The sequence below is a fragment of the Equus asinus genome, chromosome 30, assembly GCF_041296235.1.
Source record: "Equus asinus isolate D_3611 breed Donkey chromosome 30, EquAss-T2T_v2, whole genome shotgun sequence".
Taxonomy (NCBI): domain Eukaryota; kingdom Metazoa; phylum Chordata; class Mammalia; order Perissodactyla; family Equidae; genus Equus; species Equus asinus.
Window position 1 is genome coordinate 23458683 of NC_091819.1, and position 23502 is coordinate 23482184.

Genomic DNA, 23502 nt, shown 5'->3' on the forward strand with positions numbered 1-23502 from the left:
CTAAAGGGCAACAAACTAATATAGTTTAAATGCAGTTTTCCCATGATCTAACCTGAAAGAAAGATAGAACTTAGAACACTATTCAAGAACGCTAAATTAAATTGGTTCCTTTTTGTTTCACCCTGTACAGTCATGCAATACTTAATGACAAGAGATACATTCTGAGAAACGTGTCATCAGGTGATTTCTGTCGTTGTGCAAACATAATAGAGTGTGCTGAAGGGGAACAAAATTTGCCACCCCAAAATGTGTCTCTTTAACACGAGGATTATTTCAGGCTGATTATTTTTCAGAAACAGTCTTTCTGAGAAGGACTCAGAAAGTTTTTCTTGTTACCTCTCCCTTAACTGCCTAAAAGAATTCAGATAAAAAATCCATCTCAGGAAGTAAGCTATCACCTAGAATAATGTGAACTAGGTGGCAGACGGGGAGGAACCTAGAAAAGCCTGTTGGTTGGAGTCCCCTCTGTGTTCTTCTGTTTCTATTTGGCCAAATAAACATTTGATTTCCATACGCTTGCTTGTTTTCACGTACCTGTGAATTGACTTCCTGCCCCTTGCAGTCCCTGACTCTCCCCAGCCCAACATCCTCTTTCGTTTTGGTTGCGCACGGTGTTTAAGGTGAGCGCTTTGGTGATTTTGGTGAGTTACTTGGTTCTCCTGGGTTTCTCCCATGTACACACGTTATTAAACTTTTGTTTTTCTCTTGATAATCAGTCTCATGTAAATTTAATTCTTAGACTAGCCAGAAGAACCCAGAAGGGTAGAAGAAAATCTCTTCCTCCCCTGCAGTACTACAGAAACCTAGATGGTATACACCTAGGCTACATGGTACTAATCTTATGGGACCACCATCGTATATGGGGTCCATTGTTGACTGAAATGTCGTTATGTGGCACATGACTGTATTTAATTTCTCCCTGGAAAAAAACTGCAGTAAACTGTGGGGGAAAAAACAACAACAGATACATTTTTAATACTCTTAGAACAATGGAAAAATCAAGTTGTATTTTCTTTCTTTCTCTTTTGAGGAAGATTAACCCTGAGCTAATATCTGCCGCCAATCTTCCTCTTTTTTTGCTGAGGAAGACTAGCCCTGAGCTAACATCCATGCCCTTCTTCCTCTACTTTATATGTGGGATGCCCGCCACAGCACGGCTTGACAAGCGGTGCATAGGTCTGCACCTGGGATCCGAACCAGCAAACCCCGGGTCGCTGAAGCTGAAATGTGTGAACTTAACTGCTGCACCCCTGGGCCAGCCCCAAGTTGTATTTTCTTTCACATACCATCTGTAGGAATGCAATCTGAGTTCAAAGAGCAGAACTGTTCAATAAAATGACACAAGAAAGACAAAACACACTTGGAAATTTTAGAACTCAAGAGGATTATAAAAATTAGAAAATTATATTTTGACTTATAAACACATCAAATTAGGTCTGGAAAATTTCAATTATAGAATAAACAAGAGCAAATTCTGCTCTTTTCAGAAACTAGAACCTAGCAGTTAGAATTTTCTAACAACACATAGTTCAAAGTTACTCCACAATAAAGTTCTCTCTTACCATCTTTAGTGACATGCACAACAAATAACCCTTCTTCATTTCCCAAAGCTATCCTCTCGTGATCTATATAAGACATAAATATAAAACATTTGCATTAGGTAAAAACTATGTAAAACTAATAGAATAAAATAGATAATAAAGAAATTTGGTGCAAAAAATTGAAATAAAATAATTTAAAAACAGCAATAACAATTTATGCTACTAAATTTCCTTTCAGATTACAGTGATAAATATTATCTCATGTCTTTTTTTAATAGAACAATCATTAGAAAATAATCTATATCAACACTTGGGAAAAAAAGTAAATGTTTATTCAATAAAAAGAGAAAAAAATTAAAAACCTAAGTTTGTTAGTATCCTGGGCGTCCAGTTCCATTTCTTGTTTTGGGAGGGAAAAATTGTGAAAGGCATTTGAACCCTACTCACTAAACTTTTCATTATTTACTAGAAAGTAACAAAAGAGTTGCCTATCTACCATGGTGAAAATTTAAACTTCCAGACATAGAAGCTGTCTCTTTTTCTTTCTTTTTTTTGTGAGGAAGATTAGCCCTGAGCTAACTCTGCCCATCTTCCTGTTTCACATGTTGGATGCCTGCCACAGCATGGCTTGATAAGTGGTGCGTAGGTCTGTGCCTGGGATCCAAACTGGCGGACCCCTAGCTGCTGAAGCAGAACACGTGAACCTAATGGCTATGCCACTGGGCTGGCCCCCAGCAGCTGCTATTTTTTGAGGGCATTTTATATGCAGGGCACTCTGTGTTATGTATTCCATCCAATTTAAACTTCCCAATAACCTCTGAAAGGTGATTAATATCTACATTTTACACAGGAAACTTATGTTTTAAGAAATTAAACAACTTGTTCTAATTCACACATGCAGAAAATAGATTTGTTAATAGGTTAATCTTTAGCATTGTTGCTTTTTCAGAAGAGAACACATTTGAAGAGTGTTGTTTACTGGAAACAAAGCTGTATATGGTTTCATTCATTCAATAAACATTTCCTGAGTGTCTGTGATAGAACACGTTACACTGTTGGACGCTGGGGATTCCTAGATGAAAGCAGTCCCTGCTCACAAGGTAGCTTAGTAAACAATTAGGACAACATGATAAATGTTATGAATTCTTACCTATGATTGCAGCTGCCTGGGTTGTTTTAATGAGGGGTAGAGTGCTGTCATAAGCCTCTTTGGGAACATAGACTGAGCGGTCTCTGAATTTGTTTTTCTTCAAAATCTTGTGCAATTCACTCAGCACTCCCACCCACTTACTCTTCTCATTCTCACTATCTGCCAGCATCAGGATCGAACATGTGTTATTAGATGCTGAGAGCTGGGAAGCTGTGACCTAGAACAATTAATCAATATTCATGATATTAGAAAACAGACACACTTCAAGCCAGTTTTATGCTTCTGCTAGTTTGCTTAGCACTATCCGATAAACAGAGCATTCATTAAATAATTCCTTTAACAGAGTTCAGCTGTTCCTAATCAGAAGAATAACTAATTTTAGCATTAGAATTCATGCTTCAAGTGAAGGTAGCAGATACCATTCTAGATGTTAGCATCATTTTTATTCTCTTTGCTATAAAGCGCCAGAACACTATCCTAAAAAATGCATTAACCATGCCCATATAACAGCAGCAACTGACATTTACTGAGTAATTACTGAGCACCCGGCACTGATCAAGGCATTTTACAGGTATTAACTCATTACCCCTCTCAACATCTTCATAAGGTAGGTATTGTTACTACATCCCGATTTTATGAATGGAAAACTGAGGCAGAGAAATAAATTTTTCCAAGGGCACACGACTAGACTGTGATCCCATGTCCATGGTCATAAGTACTAGACTATATTGATTTTCAACTTGTTTTAAAAGTCAGAAATGCTCAGAAATACCTACATTCTCTACTTTATAACAATAACTCACATTATCTCAGAGAAGATCAGATCACTTGAGTTAGTATTTAAATGAAGGTTTATCATTATACACACAGCATTTACAATCAGAACAGATTTAAATTTTATATACATGGATCCCTTATTAAAAGTAATTTAAGCAGCAGTGACGATAAAATCCCACCACGTGAGTCAGCTGGAGATAAGTGGGCCTCTGTAGGCTCCCCCGGTGGCTGGGGAGAGAATAGATAGTTGGTGGTCCCGGAACTGAGAGACCAAGGAGTCTTTGTCTGACCTTCCTTAGATACAAGACTCATATACAATACTAAGCATCTAGGCATAACAGGGCAGTAGTTTTTTTTTTTTAACCTCTATCGTCTTAATTCACCAATTCAAGATTGCACTGTGGCCGACAGTCTCCAGAGGCGGCCACCAACAGCTCTTCCTCTGGAATTCCATTCTTCTCATCAAGAAGTCGAGTCCACTGTGCCTCCCCTCAAATCCAGACTGACCTCAAAACTTGCTTTGATCAACAGAATGCAGAAGGATTATAATGCCTGTTTTGGGTTTAGTCCTTAAAAGGCCTGGCAGCTTCTCTGGTTCTCCTGGAAGCCAGCCACGGAGAGCTCAGCCAGACTACTGAAGGATTAGAAACCACATGGAGGGAGTTCACAGAGAGAAGCGAGATCACCCCTTGGACAGCCAGCACCACAGCCCCCGACATGAGAGTAGGTCGTTTTGGATATTCCAGCCCCAAATGAGCTCAGTGCAGCCACACGAGCGACCCCAGTCAACACCCTAAGAAGTGTACAGCTGACACACAGAATGGTGAAAAATAACAAGTCATGTCTGTTTATGCCACTGAATTTTGGAGTGGTTATTACAAAGCAATAGAACTGAAACACACATCAATTTTTTAAGTGAGTTTTTTTTAAAAGCTTGTATTTTTTTAAAACGTGAGAAACCTCACATTTAGTCAATTTTCCACGGGGCAGTATTTATTCAAAAACTGAATTGTGACTCAAAAATATTATTCAAGAGGAAATCTATTTTACAAGCCATGTAGCAGGCTTTCTACAGATCTTTCACTAATTAAATATTCACTTAGTACCAACTGTCTATACATTCAAGTATTGGATGATATGGAGTACATAAAGGGATATAAGATTTTTTATCAAATACAAATAAGTCAGTGATCAAATTATAGCATACATACTTACTCTAAATATACACGGTATATCTTTTCGACTTGCATGAATAACATCAGAAGCCAAGACTGAACTCACAGAAAATTCTTCATCCCTGAAGAAAAAGGGAAACATTAAAAGTCAGTGTATGTGGGTATGTGTGTGTAGTTTTGGGTGTGCATCCAAATAACTCATATGAAGCAATCCTCAAAACTTAATTACACAAAACATTCAAATTGAATTTTTAAAAAAATTTGATTCTTCCCCTCCTTGTAATTCACGGTGCCCAAAGTAAGTTTTCAAGAGAAATTGAGTTGCACATTCTATAAAAGCTAGACATAATTGCTGGTTTACTCAAAGTCACAAGGCCAATAAGTATACATGTAGAACTCGGGTTTGAAACCTGGAGGGTCTCCAGAGTCTCCAGCACACGGGGCCCTCTTGCCTCCCATAATACATTTCAAGTGCCTTCAACACAGCTCATGTGACATTTTACTGTTCCTTCAACATCTAAAACAGATTCCCTCCACAATGATCTATTCCTGTGGTTTCCTTAATTTGGTTATTGGTACCATCATTTTCTTGGTCTTGAAGACTTGAGATCTTAGTCTTATCTTTGATTCTTCTCCCTATCTTTCTATATTTAGACCCTTAGCAGGCTCGGTCAGATTTTCCTTACACCTAACCCTTCATATTCCATATTTGCGGGGAAGATAATGTGTCTGAGATGCTGATATGGAACGCCAGTGTAAGCCATAGCTGGAAATCCTAGTTTTGAGCGCTGGAGAGAGATCTGGACTAGAGACACATGTTTGGGAGTCATAAGTGTAGAGGCAATGGCTGAAGCCACAGGAGTAAATAAGATCACTCAAGGAGAGTGACTGGAGTTACGAGAAACTGGAGTAAATAAGATCACCCAAGCAGAGTGACTGGAGTCACGAGAAGAGGTAATGGAGAGCACTCCAGGGCAGGGAAAGAGTCTGAAAACGAGGCCAGAAACATTCTAGAGATGTACTTACTTAAATGTTTTCCAGTCCATTATATATTCCAAGAGTTTGTCTGATTTTGAGATTTTTATTTCCTGTCCTTACATTGGAATTATACTCTAAGCCTTTAGGTGATCATACAAATACATTAGGTCTCCACTTCTCCAACAACTTTACACTGGTCTTTTGGATTCAAATATCAGTTTCTTTTCCCTGACCTCTAGCCCAACACACTCAACACAAAACACAAACCAATCTGTCACAACTAGGCCTTACTTCCTATTTTTAATTATGTTACTATAGCAATATTAGTAGATTAGAAAATTAACATGACATTAGATTTAAATAACAACATGGAAATATAATCAGAAGAAAAAGCAGATACTCTTTTATTCTTATGTTGCAAAGACACAAATATTTTCACCTTTGAAAGCTTACCTCATGTCAATCACTTGACTGACTACAACACTGGGCTGCGATGCTTTTCCTTCAGCAATGTCGTACAGAAAGAGTTTGAAGTCACAAACTACAGCTAATGCTCTTTGCCATCCTTTCTTCACTCCAGCTGGCTTAGGAATCTTAGTGTTGTTTTAGATAGACAAACAAACCAACAAAACCAAGTCAAGCAAAAATGTCAGAGTCCCCTCAATTACATATGTAAGTGCATGGTAAAGACCAAAAGACAATGTATGTGTTATAACTCTGCCTCTTCGGTTGGTGAAGCAGCAGATGGATCACATATATCATTAATAACATATGAGAAAATGTGAGAACACATTCTTCAAACACTGAGTGACATTTTAATCTGAAAATTTAAAAAACAGTACCATTTTAACTTGCACTAGTAATCGTTAAAATAACATTCAAGGCTTCCTTCCTAAGTAGCATAAAAGTCAAATTTGGTAGTAAGATGAAATGCAGCTTATACTTTAAATATTATTCAAGATTACAAGTAAGATTATGCCTTGATGATAATATCTCATACTTCGTAAGCATGTCACCTCTCCAGAAGGCCAAGTGCCAAAGACCCCTTTATGTAGACTTCACCATCTGCTCATTACAAGACAGGGACAGGACAAAAACTTTTCAGACATTTTGGCATTTATTTCCAAGTAAAGGCTAGGTTTTTGTTTTCAAATCATTACTCTGGATGAAATAAAATTCTTATATGAATTTTATTCACTGAATTTTCTGTCAACAAATTTTCTTTATTCACCAAATTTTCTGTTTGTAAGGTGACTGGACTTTATTTAATTCATTAATAAACCTTAGAGATTAGTCTACACCCAGTGTAATCATACTTACCCTGACATGACCTTCGTACGCTGTTCCTGTCCCTTTCTGTGGATCTATACCTAGGGGACCTTTGGTCTGTTCAGGAGGAACTGGGCAAGTGGTCGGAGCTTTGTTTACACAGGTTATATGACATGAGAATCCACACACTTTTGGAGGGAAAAAAAAACAATGTTCAATAAAAATCCACTTTTACAAAAAGAAAATTCACTGAGCACTCATCCCACGGCGCTACGTTAGCTGAAGGCTGCTCTCTGATTTTATTTTAAGCAGCTGTTTTGTTATTTGGGGAGGGGCTTCATTTGCTTACCAGTAAAAATTTCAATGAGAAATAGCTGTTTTTTTATTACTGTAATATCATTGCTGTGTGTTAACATTAGTGATCAAAATGAGAAGCAAATAGAAAAAAAATCTAACCTTGTGAATAAAACGGTTGATTTAAACTTTGAATTCCTAAAAGACTAGTTTCTAGAGTTCTCTCTAACTCTTCATCTCACTGCAACCTGGTAGCTGTCCTGAAATTTCTCTTGCAAGAGTCACTAAAGGACATTAAACTACCTGCCATCTTTGCAATATCTGGCAAACTACCAATCCCTCCTTTTGAAAACGAAATTACTCAATAATTAAAAAAGTATAAATTAAGGGTAAAGTTTAGGAGTTATTGATATTACTACATATACTTAAACTACTACTAAGATAATAATAAGAGTTAATTTTATTGAGTGCTTCTACTTTTTCTATAACAATCTAAGAGAGGTACAATTACCCCCACTCATATATGACTTGCCCCAGGTCACAGAACTTACAAATGGCATTACTGGACTTCAAACCCAGGCAGTTTGGCTGAGAGCCTGCATACCTAACTACCAAAAACATTGTCATGATACCTCTGTTTGATATTCACATGATGAACCTGAGATTCTAAGACAAAATGATAAATAAAAACAAACTCATAAGTTTCACTGAGACTTGGTTGGGTGAGAATTAAAAGTTAAAATATTTAAAACAAACAAGCTTGATGGGAGCGGTTACAGACCAAGAATATCTATTTAGACAATTCCTACGCTAAGGGTGGGTCCTGGAGAATATTTGGGAAGGAATAACAGAGGAACCAGAGGGATATCAACATGGGAATACATACACGCAGGAAAACGGATTATACATCATTACACATGATGGATATTATTAAACCAACAGAGGCCAGATGGACTAGTACTGACTGTCAAAAACTATCCAAACTTCTATAAGACATCTCATTCGCTTGTAAGTGGAGTACCTAAAAAGTTACAATTTGTTTTACTAACAAGCAAAAATCTATCCTTCAAAGGGCAGTGGAAGCAACAAAATAATTATCCCCTACTGGATCTAATTTCAATCAACCAGAAAGAAATTAAAATGACAGGAATCTTTAGAGGCTGTAACCACATTATAACATTTACGAACGCCTGGGCATAGTCTAATGTGCACCCCACAGCATTATAGGGCAGGGTTCAAAGGTTTTGAAGAAAAGATGGGCACAATTTCATGGCATGAGGCTCTAGAAGGAAACAGTCTGGGAAGATCTCAAAAATTCCTACTGTGGAATTGCAAATGGTTCTATGCATAAAAAATGACAAGGGGTCTAAAGCCAAGTAGCTGCACACGATGCTCTCTGACAAACAGAGTTAAAATGACATTGATAAGTACTGGCTAAGTTCCAAATGAGACAAGGCTTAGAACCTGTACAAATTCTCTCCTCCTTTGGCTGCAGTCACACCTTCCCGGCCAATGATACAGGCTACTCCTCCTCAGATTACTGTGCTATCTTTACCTTTTCCTTCTCCCTAACTGCGTTTCCCAAGGCTCTGCCCTCATAACTGTTCTCTCTTCACTCTACATGTGCTTCCCGGATAATGTCACTCATACTCATGATTTCATACACTCATAACTCTCAAATCTCTACTTTTCACCTCGTACCATTTTCTTTGGCTCTAAAACCATGCATTTAACGGACTAGTTAACATAATGCAATCTGGATCTTCCACTTTGGTTGTAAGAACTAACCAAACATACAATGCATTGCCTTAGGATGCTTTTACTTTCCCTCTTCTTCAAAGTATTCAAATACAGGCTAACTACGAGTATATTCTACAAAGGGAATACAAAATCTCCCAACCATCAGAGCTAAGAAGTGGAAACTGATATTAGAATTGAATTAGCAACTCTTTTATGTTTTTCATAAGATATACCTAAATTATATACGAGGCATTGTTCTAGAAGCAAGTCTCATTTGATTAAAAAAAGTATATTTCTAAAATATTTACAAATAATATATCCCGTTATAATTTAAACCATTTTCATTTCAGAGGTCTTAGTCGAAAATAAAGTGGTGCACAAACAAATATACTTTGTTTTCTGTTCAAATGACCCCTGATCTCTCATGTCTCAGAATGTGAGCTCCATGAGGGCAGGCTCTTTGTCTTTGCGCCCATCCATGACTGCATCCCGGTGCCGAGAGCCACAGACCAGGCATCTCACGAACAGAGATGGATGAATCAGTGAGTGGGCAGGGAAAAACCTCTGCTATTAATACTAGGAATAAAATATCTTTCGAGCAGAGTGGCAGACACTTAATATACCTGAAAAGATACTGCACTGCCTACTTTTCGATAATAATTTCTCTAATAAATTAAACAAGGTAAAAATTAAACGAGTAGATTCAAGGATAATTTTCACGTCTTCTGTCAATTCACCTGAATAACGAAACAAAGATGAATGAAACATTTAAATATATTTCCCCTGAAAAATGTTTCTAGGGACCATTTGCCTAGTTTCTTTAATATTCAACAGACTTTAGCAAGGTGTTAGGTTTATTGTCTCTATTCCTGTTATCCAAAGAAAAACAAATGATTAAAACAAACAAACATTTATATACCTTTTAAAGAGAATAAAGTTATGTGATTACAAGGTAGGTGGTAAATGTTAGGACTCCAAAGCCACATTTTCTTACCATTTTGTTCTTACCTTCACAGGAACAGCCTTGTCTTATCAAACCCACCATCAAAGAGGTACACTGATGACATTTGGTAGGAGTAGTAAAAGATTTGACAAAAAACTGATGAGTCTTGCGCTGCAACACAAATTGATAAAAAACATACACATTGATTATTTAAAGGATTCCATAATGTGAGTCTGTGTCCCATACCAGCTACTAGAATGTTTTCCAAATAGGGGTAGAATGAATTCATTTCTCACCACATCTCCCTATAACGTATACTCTTTAAATATTTTTAACAGATTATGCTGAAAATAATATAAAAAATTAAATAATCAATTTCTCATGGATGCTCTTTGAAAAGTGTAAAAAAATTGTAGCTTTTTTTGGCTCACAACTTTTGACGTCAGGATTTTTATAAATTCTTCAAATTATTGTTTAGCAGAGAGTTAAGTGAAATTCCGGGTTGTTACAGCTATACACAAATATAGAAATTTAATATGCTTTTATACCTTAGGAATAACAAAGAGTAGCTTACAATTCTTGTCCCTACTGTAAATCACCTATTTGGTTTTCTGGGGCCAAGAACAAATCATATACTCAACAAATCGGTGTCCTCTCAGGGAAGCAGGCAGTGTTACAACTGAGCAGACAAAAATATACACGTTATTCCAGAGAGAGATGGCAGCCTGAAATTTCTTACTGAAAACCCAGTAAAGTACTCTCAGTCTTGTCTGATCCATACGGTGGTAAGCAAGTGTAGACTTTAGCTCTCTGGAACACTTCTTTCCTCTCCAAATTAACTCTTAGAATGTTTTAATAATAAATAAATTATAACAACCATTCTTCCACTCTGCTGTGTGAACTTAGGCGCAAATCACTCAATTTCTCTGTCTCACCTTCTTCATTCTATAAAATAGGATCAAGAATAGTACCTACTTCATGTGGTGCTTAAATGAGCATTAATACGAACAGAGCCTTCTGAACAGTACCAGCACAGAAGAAGCATTCAAAAGATATTTATTTATTTCTGAAAACAAACTTGTCTAATTACTTCTTTTATATGTGTGATAGATTTAAACTAGTGAGACTTGCATTCTATATTTTAATAATATGTGAATACTGATTATGAAGTTATGAAGTAGTATCTATTTCAGTTGAGACTAGCTTATCACATTAACAAAAAACTACAGAGAATATTCCAAGCTTTAAAATTTAAGTTAAAAATAAATTCTGCTCGGGGGCTGGCCCCGTGGCCGAGTGGTTACGTTCGCGCGCTCTGCTGCAGGCGGCCTAGTGTTTCGTTAGTTCGAATCCTGGGCGCGGACATGGCACTGCTCATCAGACCACGCTGAGGCAGCGTCCCACATGCCACAACTAGAAGAACCCACAACGAAGAATACACAACTATGTACTGGGGGGCTTTGGGAAGAAAAAGGAAAAAATAAAATCTTTTAAAAAATAAATAAATAAATAAATTCTGCTCTTCTTCAACCGGGATACGTTATTTACACACCACAAAAACAAGTTTTAAAAAATCAAGAGGAGAAAAGTAGATCATGTTTTAATATTAATGAGCTGACTATCAGAGCACTGGGGCCCTGGAATGCGGTGAGACTCTCAAATTGAGAGCAGTCAGGAGCTCCGGTGCAACCTCAGACCATTCTAGGGTAGGAGTTCCTCAGGACCGCGGTCAGTTCCAAAGCAGCACTGGGATTCGAGCCTATTCTAAGTAGAACACAGACTACCTTAACAACAGCTCTATAACTGCTCCTCATGCGGACCCAGCACCAATCAAGGTGCGGACCTTGTGCCAGTACTTCATATACATCATGTCATTTAATGGAGACGATGCCCCTGGAAAGACAGATGTTGTTTCCTTCTACAGATGAAGGACATGAAACTCAGAGACATGAAACATTACTCACGAATAGATAGTTAATGGTAGAGTTAAACTTTTAGCCCAGATCTGTGTGACTCTGCCATTTCTCAAAGTTTGATAATTTAACACATGTAGAATATGCTCCTAAAAAGAACCAAGAACTACCCAGACACAGTTAGGTCAAGACTGGGTCCCACACCTGATAAAAATACAAGTACCTAATTTGTTAACCTATAAAAGTGTGCTCAGTATTTCTCCTGCAGACTAATTTTCACTCTTAATTTTTTGCTCTTTGAGGAACTATCAAGACTAAATTTTCTAGTGCTGATTTTTTTCAATTGCTCAAAATACATTAATGCAAAAGATGCAGTTAGTTTACTGATTGGTTCTAGAGGCTTTTACTACAATGAAAGAAGAATTAATCAACTGCTCGAGGTAACTAACTTCATTCTTTTTTTTCTTCTTCTAAAGGATAACAAGACATGTCTGAAATAATGGCAATAAAATAACTGTGGCCACGACAAATTTAATAGTAAGTCTTCACAATACCCAAGAAATTGCTTATAAAACATATTTAGTACACACTTTTTTTTTTTCAGAGACCACCTACTCAGGATGTCATAATTTTAACTGAATATACAATATTAGGAAAGAAAAGACGATGTTTTAGCAGAGCACTAATTTTAAGTGACCAACCATCCAACTGGTAGGTGCTCGTTAAACTGTGGGAGAGGGGCGTGATTTATTAGTAAAGATTAAGAGGTCCATGTTTCACTAATCTCACCTAAGGATAGTATAACATGTAACATAATTAAAGATCATGATTCTGATGGCATCAAAGATAATCTAATTCACTCCTAGGTTCTAGATTACTTGGTTTCTGGTCTTTCTAAGATCTGCTTTCCTGCCTCCTGGTCAATATGTGATTTCTAATACTTTCCCCCAAAGAGGAGTTTGGAGGAGGAGAAAAAATGGAAGGAAAAAAGAAAAAGTCTAGTAAAGGAGGCATTAAACCTAAAGCATGAACCCAAATTTGAGTTTTAGATTATGTGATAACTTGGAGTAAACTGAGAATTAACTAGAACCTTGAAATTTAAGAAGAGTTCTTTTCTATTCCAATTTTGTCTGCATTGTGGACTTGAGGCTACTTAATGGAGAAGGTAAAATGTTTTTAATAGAAGATTCAAGAACAAAGTGGAATCAATTATGACCCCTGATGAAAGCTTAAAAATTAGTTGTAGATAATTAGAATTTTACCACTAATAAATAAAAAGTAAAGGGGTCTTTACACCATACAAACCTTCTTTTTTAAAAAAAAATAATATATTTTCTTTCCTTTTAAACACTTTTTGAGATAACTGTACAATCACTCCATTTTTAAGAAAACATGAAATAAATTTTACTTTATTTTTGGGGGAGGAACACTAGATGCACAAAATTGAGTTAATATTCAGTCCATGAAATATCACCAGAGCTTGGTGGAAGCCCCACTCTAGTTTTGCATTACTTTTTCCGTTCATCCTTGATGATCCAATGATAATCCCAATCCTTCCCCATGAAATCTGGCACCCAATCTAACATGATTTATATTGGGTCTTTGGATATGTCTGTATATATCCTTATAAATAAGATAGTTTGAGTGTGTTTCTAATTTACACAAATGTGATTCTGTTACACATCAGCCATATTTTACCTATCCTCTCCCTATTTCCAGCTCCCTGCTACCATATGCAGGAATAAGCATCTTCGTCACGTGGCCTGATGGATCTGGATAAAAGTGTTTCTGAAGGACTGAGATTGCCTGGTCCTGTGGCATGTGTCCATTCCATACTGCCAGGCTGCTCTCCAGAATGGCTGCACCTGTTTACACTTCCACTTGCTGGGTGTGAAGCAGTCTGTTTCTTCATGTCCTTGATGTTACCTTACTTAATTTTTGGCAACCTAGTGAGTATAAACTGATGATAATTTAAGAATTAATATATTATTTTTTATGTTTTTAATTATTGAGGTTGGACTTTCTTCACATGTTTGTTGACCACTGGATTTCCTTTTCTGGGAATTACTCATATCATTTGTCAATTTTTCAACTGGATTTCTAACCTTTTTCATATGGAGTTTCATATGCATGGAACTCACAGATTCTAGAAATTAATCCCTTACTGGTGTTAAACACTGCAAATATCTTCTGCTGGGCTGTCGTCACCTATAAACCACGTATTAACAATGCTGCCACTGTGCAAGCATCTTTAATTTTGATGTAGTAAAGTCCATCAATATTTTCACCTTATGTTTGTGATCTTATTATCATTGTCCAGTCACAAAGAAATTCTTTTACATTTTCTCCTATGTATATGTTAATTTTTAAAATCACATTAAAACATGTACATAGTTTAAAGAGTAAAATAGTATCACAATGCTTATACCAAAAACAGAAATACTCCTTTGTCCCAAGTCGTCCCTCCTAGAGGCAATTTCTTTGAACTCTTTCAGCTATTCACTTCCTTCTCTAACGTATCTCCATATTTCTGGCAAAAACGAAAAAGAAAAGAAAAGAAAAGAAAAAGCCCATACTGCTCATTCTTGATTTGAGACATTATCTGTTGAGCTATTATGGTAGAGACGGGTTTAGCACTGTTATATCACCTTACTCTCTTCATTTTCCCAATAGTGTTATGGCACAGTTTTGGGTTAAATTTTACATTTAATGTTTAAGCTATTATGTCCTTGGAATTATTATTCAATGAGTCAAGAAGTATAGTTACAGCTGCACAAAATTGTGTAATCTTTTGATTTTTCGGAAATTAATAATGTCCTCCTTTTAAACTTAATTTTCTATGTCTTTATCATTAATTACCCCCAGACTCTCCAAAGGAACTGCAAAATCCCCTGGAATCTATTTACCACACGGTCAAACACACCAGGAAGGAAGTCTTCAGGGAAAAAGTCTATGGCTTTTTCACTGACTTGAAGACACCTCTACGGAAGCCCTCTCTTTTCCTGCTCCGTTTCTGCCGCCTGCTCAGTCACTCTCTTAAGCAGCCTGTGTAAGAGTCCCTCTTCTGTGGATCCCACGCCTGTCTCTTTCTTGATCTCCTCCCTCGTTTTGGTAGAATTCACTTTTCAGTAGCTTGCTTAGAAAGCAGAGCATGGATACATTTTGGGGGGATCCTGAGATCCTGAGTTTCTGAAAATCTATTATTTTCCCCTCAAACTGGATTGAATTTTTGACAGAGAATCAGGAATTCTAGCTTGAAATCATTTTACAACTGTTCTTTTCATCTTGCTTTTGGCAAGTATGACGCCATTTCAAGTCCTGATCATTTGCATGTGATCTGTTTTATCTCCTGGGTGGGTTGGAAAAGTTCTCTATATTCTTGATATCTTGAAAAATCACACGATGATATGACTGGGAAGAGGGATTTGTGATGCACTGTGCTGTGAACTGGGAGGCTTTTCAATCTGGAGACGTGTTCTTCAGTTACGGAAAGCATCTATGTTGTATTTATTACACAATTTCCTTCCTCTTCTTTTTTTTGTGTTATTTTACTGGAACTTCTATTTGTTGGATATTGATTTCTCATATTTTCTCTTCTATTTTCTACCTATCTAAGAAATTTTCTCAAATTTACCTCCCAACTCATCTAATGAATTTTTAAATGTTTATCATATGTTTAACTTTGAAAAGACGTTTCTTGTTCTCTGGTTATTCCTTTTTGTTTCCTTGTGCTTTTTCCATTGTCTCTTTTTCCTTCAATCAAAATAGGAAACTATTTTCTGGTTCTTTTGATCTTTCTCTTTTGTTAGAGGATTTCCTAAAATGTCTGCTGATCCTTGGCAATTTCATATTTAAGTGGGAGGCAGTAAAAAAGTTGAGTGGACGGTTTTTGTTTTGTGTGCATGTAAGCATGTCTGTGTCTGTACACGTGTGAACCATCTACGAGAACCTAGTGATCTCACAGGGACTCTTAACTGCCATTATTCGTTAAGTCTTTTCTGAGTCATTCAATTCCTTCAGAATCCACTGCTATGCTCCCCAGAAGGGGAGGGCAGGTGGAGGCGATGAACCCAGTAGCCAGCATTCTGGCGCTAAGCAGGGGAAGAGGTTTGGGAGCTCACCACTCAGTTTGTAGACCTTTACACAGTCTATTTCCATTTTGACACCTTTCCTCTCTCTCACCAACCACTGAGCCTGGTGTCCTTGAAGTCAAGGTCTCTTTGGTTCAATTATTCCACAAAATTAACAAATTGCTGAGTTGGGGATAGCTGTCTGGTTTAGAGAGACGGTCTAACAATGCAGTATGTGGACTTTGAACCAATTCTCCAATTCATTCGAGACTCCCTTCTCGCTCCTGCCTCTCAGTGTACCTAGTGCCTTCCATTTTGGTTGTCTGAAGCTTGTCCTCTAGCACATTCCTCGGGAAGGGCTTGTGGGAACAACCTTCCTTAAGTTCTTGCACGTTCTTAATAGTTTTCTGTGGCTTTTCTTTTTGAAGCACGCTTTATTATCTTTGAAATCTTAAATCCTTAAAAATCTTCAACATTCCAAACTCATCAAATTGTATACATTAACTATGTGCAGTTTTTTAATATATCAATTATACCTCAGTAAAACTGTCAAAAAAGGCATGGGGGGGGAACTCTTGACTCACACTCTCCTTGGGTATCTCAAATATGTTATTCCATTGTTTTCTGGCGTAGTGTTGCTACTGAAAATCTGATGAAAATCTCATTTTTTCTTTCCTCCTTGAGTGACTTACACTTTTTGTCTGAATGTCCAATATTTTTATTTTTATTTGTAGACCAATAGTTTACTAGAATATATTTGTTTTGTCTGGGTTGATTTTATCAGCTATACTATGTGTCTCTGTAATAGGAGCTTCAAGTCTTCTTCATTTTTGGAAATTTTCTTGAGTGTTTTCCACTGTTTTGGCATTCTTTTTCAGAAACTCCTATTATATAAGGATGGCCCTTCTTTGCCTTTCTTTTCTAGCCATCACTTTTCTCAAATCCTTTTTACTTCTTTCCTCATTTCTTGATTAAAAAAAAATCTCCTCCTTTCCATTTTGTATTTCTCATAAGTCATCTTTTGAGTTTATTTATTCTTGAATTCCTTATAGGTTTGTCTGTATTTCTGAAATTATATTCCATCTTAATTTCTAATTCTTCTTCCTGATTTCTTTCATTTCTCTTTTAAATCTTCCTTTCTCCAACATTCTCATTTCCAGGGTTTTCTATTTCTAATTTTTGTTGTTATTTCATAGCCTCTATCATTTTCTTACTTTCTTTCAAAATATTGATTGTAGTTTTCATTGACTTTTGTAGACAAGTCTCTCTGGCACACTTTCGGTTTTCGTTAAGACACACTGCTCTGTCTCTTTTTGTGTGAGATTTGCCTATAATCATTTTCAGGTGCTCATTTCTAAGTGGAATGACTTTTCCTGCACTTTTATGAGGGAGGGGCAGGCAAAGACAGTTCCTCTAGCTCCATGGCTCTAGAACGCCTTTTCTATTATTTGCATAAAATGATTTTAAAAAAACCACCTCACACTTTCTGAGATCTTCCTCCCCTCTTCTTAATTATCTGGACTTTTCTTTCCTGTCTTGTTCAATTCTGAATCCACTCCCAGCTGTTTCTCCTTAGGGTAGGGCTTTAATCTGGAAGGGCATGCTGATTTGCTAGTTTTGAGGATTTATAACTCCAGCACTGTCAGATTTGGTTTTGGTGGTTTTCTGGCTCTCAAGATGATCACAAACTCCTTTGCCTCACCTCCACTTTGACACAATTTTTAATACCACGTAGGTCTGGTAGATCACGTTTATTTCCTATCAGTTTGCACTTTGGAGTTTGTAGGAAAATCTTCTCATCTATTATTGTTGAGGCCTTATCTGTGGGGTTTTATTTCAGTTTTGCTATCCTATCTAGTTGGTCTGTTTCTTTGGGCAGATTCAATGAGATTCAAAAACTACACTGCCATTGCAACCAAATTCCCAGAATCCTCTATTCACTGGATTCTACAGACATGGTGACATGTATTTTTAATTAAAATATTTTCAGACTGCTTTACAAAAGGTGGTATTGATTCAAATTTCCACCTACAATGTGTCATAATATCCTATTGATAATGGGGATACATATATCACAAATGTAAAGGGAGAGCTCATTATGACTTTAATCTGCTTTCCCCCAACTTCTAGCGAGTTTGAGTATCTCCAGTTTGTCAGTCATTATGACTTTTCATCTGCTTACTCCTGGCTTTTGGCCAGTGAACTATTATAGAGTTTATTCCCTTGTTTATAAAAGCTCCTGGCATATGCAGATATTAGCCCTCCCTCTTGTGCTCTGCATTTTTTGCCTACTATATTGTTTGTCTAGGAGGTGCATATTAAAATCCCCAAGCTCTCTCTAATCTATTTCTCTCCCTAGTGCTCCTAGTTCTTACTTTATATAGCTTAGGGCTTTGTTGTTACATCCATACACATTTGTGATCATTGTATCTTCTTTGTCTATTATTCCCTTTATTAGTAAACAACGTCCTCTTTTACATCATTTGATGTTTCGCACCTTAGACACCATTTTAATAGGATATATCAGTGATTTCCTCTAATTTCCTTTATTTTCTACTTTTCCATAGGACTTTGCTTCAAGCCATGCAGCTTTTACCTGGTTCTCTTGGTATGCTTCTGGGGGAAACTAGTCGTCACGTAAGAAGACTGAGACTGTCATCCTGGAGAGACCAACAGCCGGCATCAAGAGCCTGTCACGGGAGGGCGCCGTTTGGACCTCCAGTCCAGCTGCACCTTCAGACAACTGCAGCCTCGGCTGATGTCTCACTACACTTATACGGGAGACGCCCAGTGAGAACTTCCCACTTGAGTCCTTCTCAAATTCATACCCACGAAACTGTGAGCATAATAAAAGTTTTTTTTAAGCCACTAAGATTGAGACAATTTATTACACAGTTAGGAGTCCCACATCGTGTTTCCTTTCCTGCTTCTAGCCAATGAGTAGCATTTCCTTCTGCATGCATGAGAGTTATACCTCTCATTTGTTAGTCTTCTCCTTCTTCCCTTCCACGTTTTAAGATCCATACTTGTGCTTACTTTCCTTAGCAAGTTACAATATTTATTTAAACATATTTATATGGAACTGTTATAAATGTCAGACACTGTTCTAAGTTCTTTACAAACATTAAGCTTGTTTAAAACTCAAAAGAAGCTAACTAGATGGGTACTAAGATTATCCTCATTTTTAGACAAGAAGATGGAAGCAGAGAAGGGTAAGTAACTTGCTCAAGTTCACACAACTAGTATGTGATGGAGCTGAGACTGCAATTTAGGAAGTCTGGTTTGGAATTTACCCTGATAACTGCCAAGATATACTTTCTCTGCAGCTCCTCCCTGAGCATGTTCACCTTACCTGATCCTTACACTCATCTCCACTGTGTCAGTATTTAGATTAGTTCTCAACTGTTTTGAATGTACATTTTCTTTTTCTTCGATTTTTGAGGAATGGAGGGTCCTTGCTTTTATAGATGACAGTAAAGTCCTCTAGGATATCTACCCTACTTCCCAAATCTCTCACAGTGGCCTCTTGGCTTTGTGTCTCTTCTTGATGAAGAACTTCCTCCAAGAATATTTTCTTTTTTTCCCTTCCAGTTTTATTGAGATATAATTGACTACAACATTGTTTTAGTTTAAGGTGTAAAACATAATGACTTGATATATGTATATATTGTGAAATGATTACCACAATAAGTCTAGTTAATATCCATCACCTCATGTAGTTACAAATTTTTTTTCTTGTGATGAGAACGTTTAAGATGTACTCTCTTAGCAAGTTTCAAATGTACGGTATAGGATTGTTGACTAGAGTCACCATGCTGTACTTTCACCCCTGGAACCTATTGATCTTATAACTGGAAGTTTAAACCTTTTGACCACCTTCATCCGTTCCCATACCCCTCTCCCCCCACCTCTGGCAACCACCAATATGTTCTCCATTTGTATGAGTTTGGATTTTTCAGATTCCACATGTGAGATCATACAGTATTTGTCTTTCTCTACCTGACTTACTTCACCTAGCATAATGCCCTCAAAGTCCATCCATGTTGTCACAAATGGCAGGATTTCCTTGTTTTTTAATGTCTGTATAATATTCCAATGTATACATATGCCACAGTTTCTTTACCTATTCATCTGTTCATGGACACTTAGGTTATTCTCACGTCTTGACTATTGCAAATAATACTGCAATGAACATGGGGGTGCAGATATCCCTGAGACAGTAATTTCATCTCCTTTGCATAGATACCCAGAAGTGGAATTGCTGGAACACACAGTGGTTCTATGTTCTATTTTTTGAGGAACCTACATACTGTTTTCTATAGTGGCTGCACCAACATTCCCATTGAGAGTGCACAAGGGCTCCATTCTCTCCACATCCTCGCCAACACTTGTTATCTCTTGTCTTTTGAATGACAGCCATTCTAATAGATGTGAGATGATATCTCACTGTGGTATTTATTTGCATTTCCCTGATGATTAGTGATGTTGAGCATCTTTTCATGTATCTGTTGGCCATTTATTTGTATGTCTTCTTTGGAAAAATGTCCATTTAGTTTGTCTGTCTATTTTTCAATCGGATTTTCTTTTTTTGCTATTGAGTTGTATGAGTTCTTATATATTTTTGGATATTAACTCCTTATCAGATATATGATTTGCAAATATTTTCTCCCATTCCGTAGGTTGTCTTTTTATTTTGTTGATGGTTTTCTTTGCTGTGTAGCTATTTAGTTCCATGTAGTCAAACTTGTTTATTTTTGCTTTTGTTGCCTTTGCTTTTGGTGTCAAATCCAAAAATCATTGCCAAGACTGATGTCAAGGAACTTACCTTCTATGTCTTCTTCTAGGAGTTTTATGGTTTCTGGTCTTATGTTCAAGTCTTTAATCCATTTTGAGTTGATTTTTGTGTATCGTGTAAAATAGGGGTCCAGTTTCATTCTTTTGCATGTGGCTATCCCAGTTTTCCCAACATGAGTTATTGAAGAGACTATCCTTTACCCATTCTATGTTCTTGGCTCCTCTGTTATAAATTAATTGACCATGTGTGTGGTCAATTAATAAATGAACATATTCATATTTATTTCTGGGTTTTCTATTCTGCTACTTTGATCTATGTATCTGTTTTTATGCCAATACCATACTGTTTTGATTACTATAACTTTGTAATTAGTCTGAAATCAGGAAGTGTGATGCCTCAAGCTTTGCTCTTTGTCAAGGCTGCTTTGGCTATTCGGAGGTCTTCTGTGGTTCCATACAAACTTTAGCATGGTTTCTTCAATTTCTGTGAAATAAGGTGTTGGAATTTTGATAGGAATTTGAATCTGCTTTGAATCTGGAGATCGTTTTGGGTAGTATAGACATTTTATCAATATTAATTCTTCCAATCCATGAGCACGAAATATCTTTCCATTTATTTGTGTTTTCCTCAATTTCTTTCATCAATGTCTTATGGTTTTCAGTAAACAGATCTTTCACTTTCTTAATTTATTCCTAGGTATTTTATTCTTTTTGATGCAATTTTAAATGTGACTTTCTTAATTTCTCTTGCTGATCGTTCATTGTTAGTATATACGAGAGTATTTTTAAAGAATTTTTTTTTTTTTAAATAATAAACTTAGTAAGTTCTTGTATATCTGAGATTATTTTTAACTTGCTCTCATACTTAAGTGACAGTACAGCTGGGTTAAAATTTTAAGGTTCAAAGTTCTTTTTCTTCCACACTTTGAACATATTTGTTAACTGTCTTCTTGTGTCTAGTACTGCTGTTGAGAAGCCTGATATCAATTTGGTTTTTGTTTATAATCTGCTCTTTCTCTTCAAAAGTTTTTAGAATTTTCTCTGGATCTATGATATCCTTAAATTTTACTATAATGTGTCTAGGTGTGAGTTTTTTCTTATCTACTCTCTTTAGCACATAATGATGTACTTTAATATGAGGTTTTTCATCTTTAATTCTGGGAAATTTTAGGTAATTATTTCTTCCAGTACTTCCCTCTCTCTATCTTTTACTTCCTCTTGAAAGTCCTACTATACAGATACTGACACCACTTCTGCCATGTGTCTCACCTTTCATCTTCCCCGTCTCACTAACTTGTTTTTCTGCTGCGTCCGGTGTGCTCCTTCTGCTATGAAAGCCATCTGCTGAGTTCTTGATTACAGCAGTTCTATTTTCCCGTCAAGCACCCGCAAATTATTTTCTCCCTAAGTGCCTTATCCTGCCCCGTGTTACCAACACACATCCTTTCTTACCTCTTTGAGGCTATGTATTGTGCTTATTTTAAATTTATGTTCTGTCTGGCCTCAAAGTTTTGCCTTAACTAGCACAGGTTACTCAGTTTGTTGTCTTTCTTTTATACCAGTTAAAATTTTGTATATTTTATTAATTTTTCAGATCCATCAACCTCTCTCTCATTCTGTGGTTTATCGAAGGCTTGTGTTCTCAGGAGGGAGATCATTTCAGTTTCCCAATTTCTAGAATTTCTTTGTGGGAACTTGAGATGAGCAACTCAATCTTCATGTTCTACCATATATAATACTCAGTCGTAGTCATGTTGAACAGAAAGGAAAAAAAAGTTCACCTGAATTTTTCACTAAATATTTCTCTTTCTCAGTGTTTTGTTTATTAACTTCAATCTTAGATTCTTCCACAACTAGTCTCAACTTAATACTTTTCTTACAATACATCCTCCCAGCACTACTCTTTACCATAACAGATTTCAAAATACTGAATTTAAGAACATGGAAGTAAAACAAAACAAACTTTCCCTACCTTTCTCAGTGGTGATTATTTCCATTCATATAGAATTTATTTTCTTTCCAAACTTTTCTGTTTGTAATTTTGAGGAAACCAATAGCAAAAATCACAGCAAATACAAATACAGAAGAAATCGATTCTCTTTTTTTCATTTTTCAGAACACACCATGCTTATAACTAGAATGAGTACCTTAGCTGGAAAGCCGGCTGAACCAGGGCACCCCTTTTTCCTTAAGGTTGGTGTGTGAACTGGAAGTGGAGCGGAGTCTACAGTCTGAATCCAGGGGCAAAAAAGAAATATATAAATGAATGTCATGGAGCGTTCCATCTATTTCAAACATCACTAGAAATAAATCAAAGTAAATAAAGCCAAACAAAACATAGATAAGGCAAAAAATATCTCAATAAAGCTAAAATTCTCCTAGTGTTGATAATTTAAATTTCTACTGGCCATGTCTACAAATGAATCATTTGTTCAAATTATTTCAGTCTGAAAATTTAAAAACAAATAATTTGGAAAAGACAATCCACTGAAGAAAACAAAAAAGTCATAGCATGGAGCCTATCTAAAAATGAGGATATTCATTTTCAAGTCTTCTGAAAATGCCATATTAATTCTAAAAAATACCTGAAAGAGTTTTCAGAAAGATTTGTAGTCAAAGTATTCAGAAGAGTCTTTTAACTCCTTGACTTCTATATACAGAATGCATATTACATTTATGGAACACAACCTTGTGGATTTGTGTGTATGTGTGTATATATCCAGAGGAAGAAATGGGACAGAGATATTAACTGATTGATTAGTGGGATTTTGGTCCAGAAATTAATTTCCAAAGAAGGGAGTTAGATTACTTAATATTATTGGAATTCAGAACTTAGATACAAATTTAGTTACAAGCCA

General features: G+C 36.5%; 1 protein-coding gene across 13 annotated transcripts in view; it reads right to left on the minus strand.

The window, feature by feature from the left end:
* Nucleotides 1-23502, minus strand: part of CDC42BPA (CDC42 binding protein kinase alpha) — a 321871-nt gene that overhangs the window by 27618 nt on the left and 270751 nt on the right. For all 13 annotated transcript variants that reach the window (XM_070501689.1, XM_070501686.1, XM_070501687.1 and 10 more), the window contains 7 exons: nucleotides 22792-22875; nucleotides 9933-10038; nucleotides 6942-7078; nucleotides 6075-6214; nucleotides 4684-4765; nucleotides 2692-2908; nucleotides 1563-1625 (listed from right to left, as the gene is read on the minus strand). In XM_070501689.1, the coding sequence (XP_070357790.1) occupies nucleotides 1563-1625; nucleotides 2692-2908; nucleotides 4684-4765; nucleotides 6075-6214; nucleotides 6942-7078; nucleotides 9933-10038; nucleotides 22792-22875 (829 nt within the window). The remainder of the gene's footprint in view (nucleotides 1-1562; nucleotides 1626-2691; nucleotides 2909-4683; nucleotides 4766-6074; nucleotides 6215-6941; nucleotides 7079-9932; nucleotides 10039-22791; nucleotides 22876-23502) is intronic.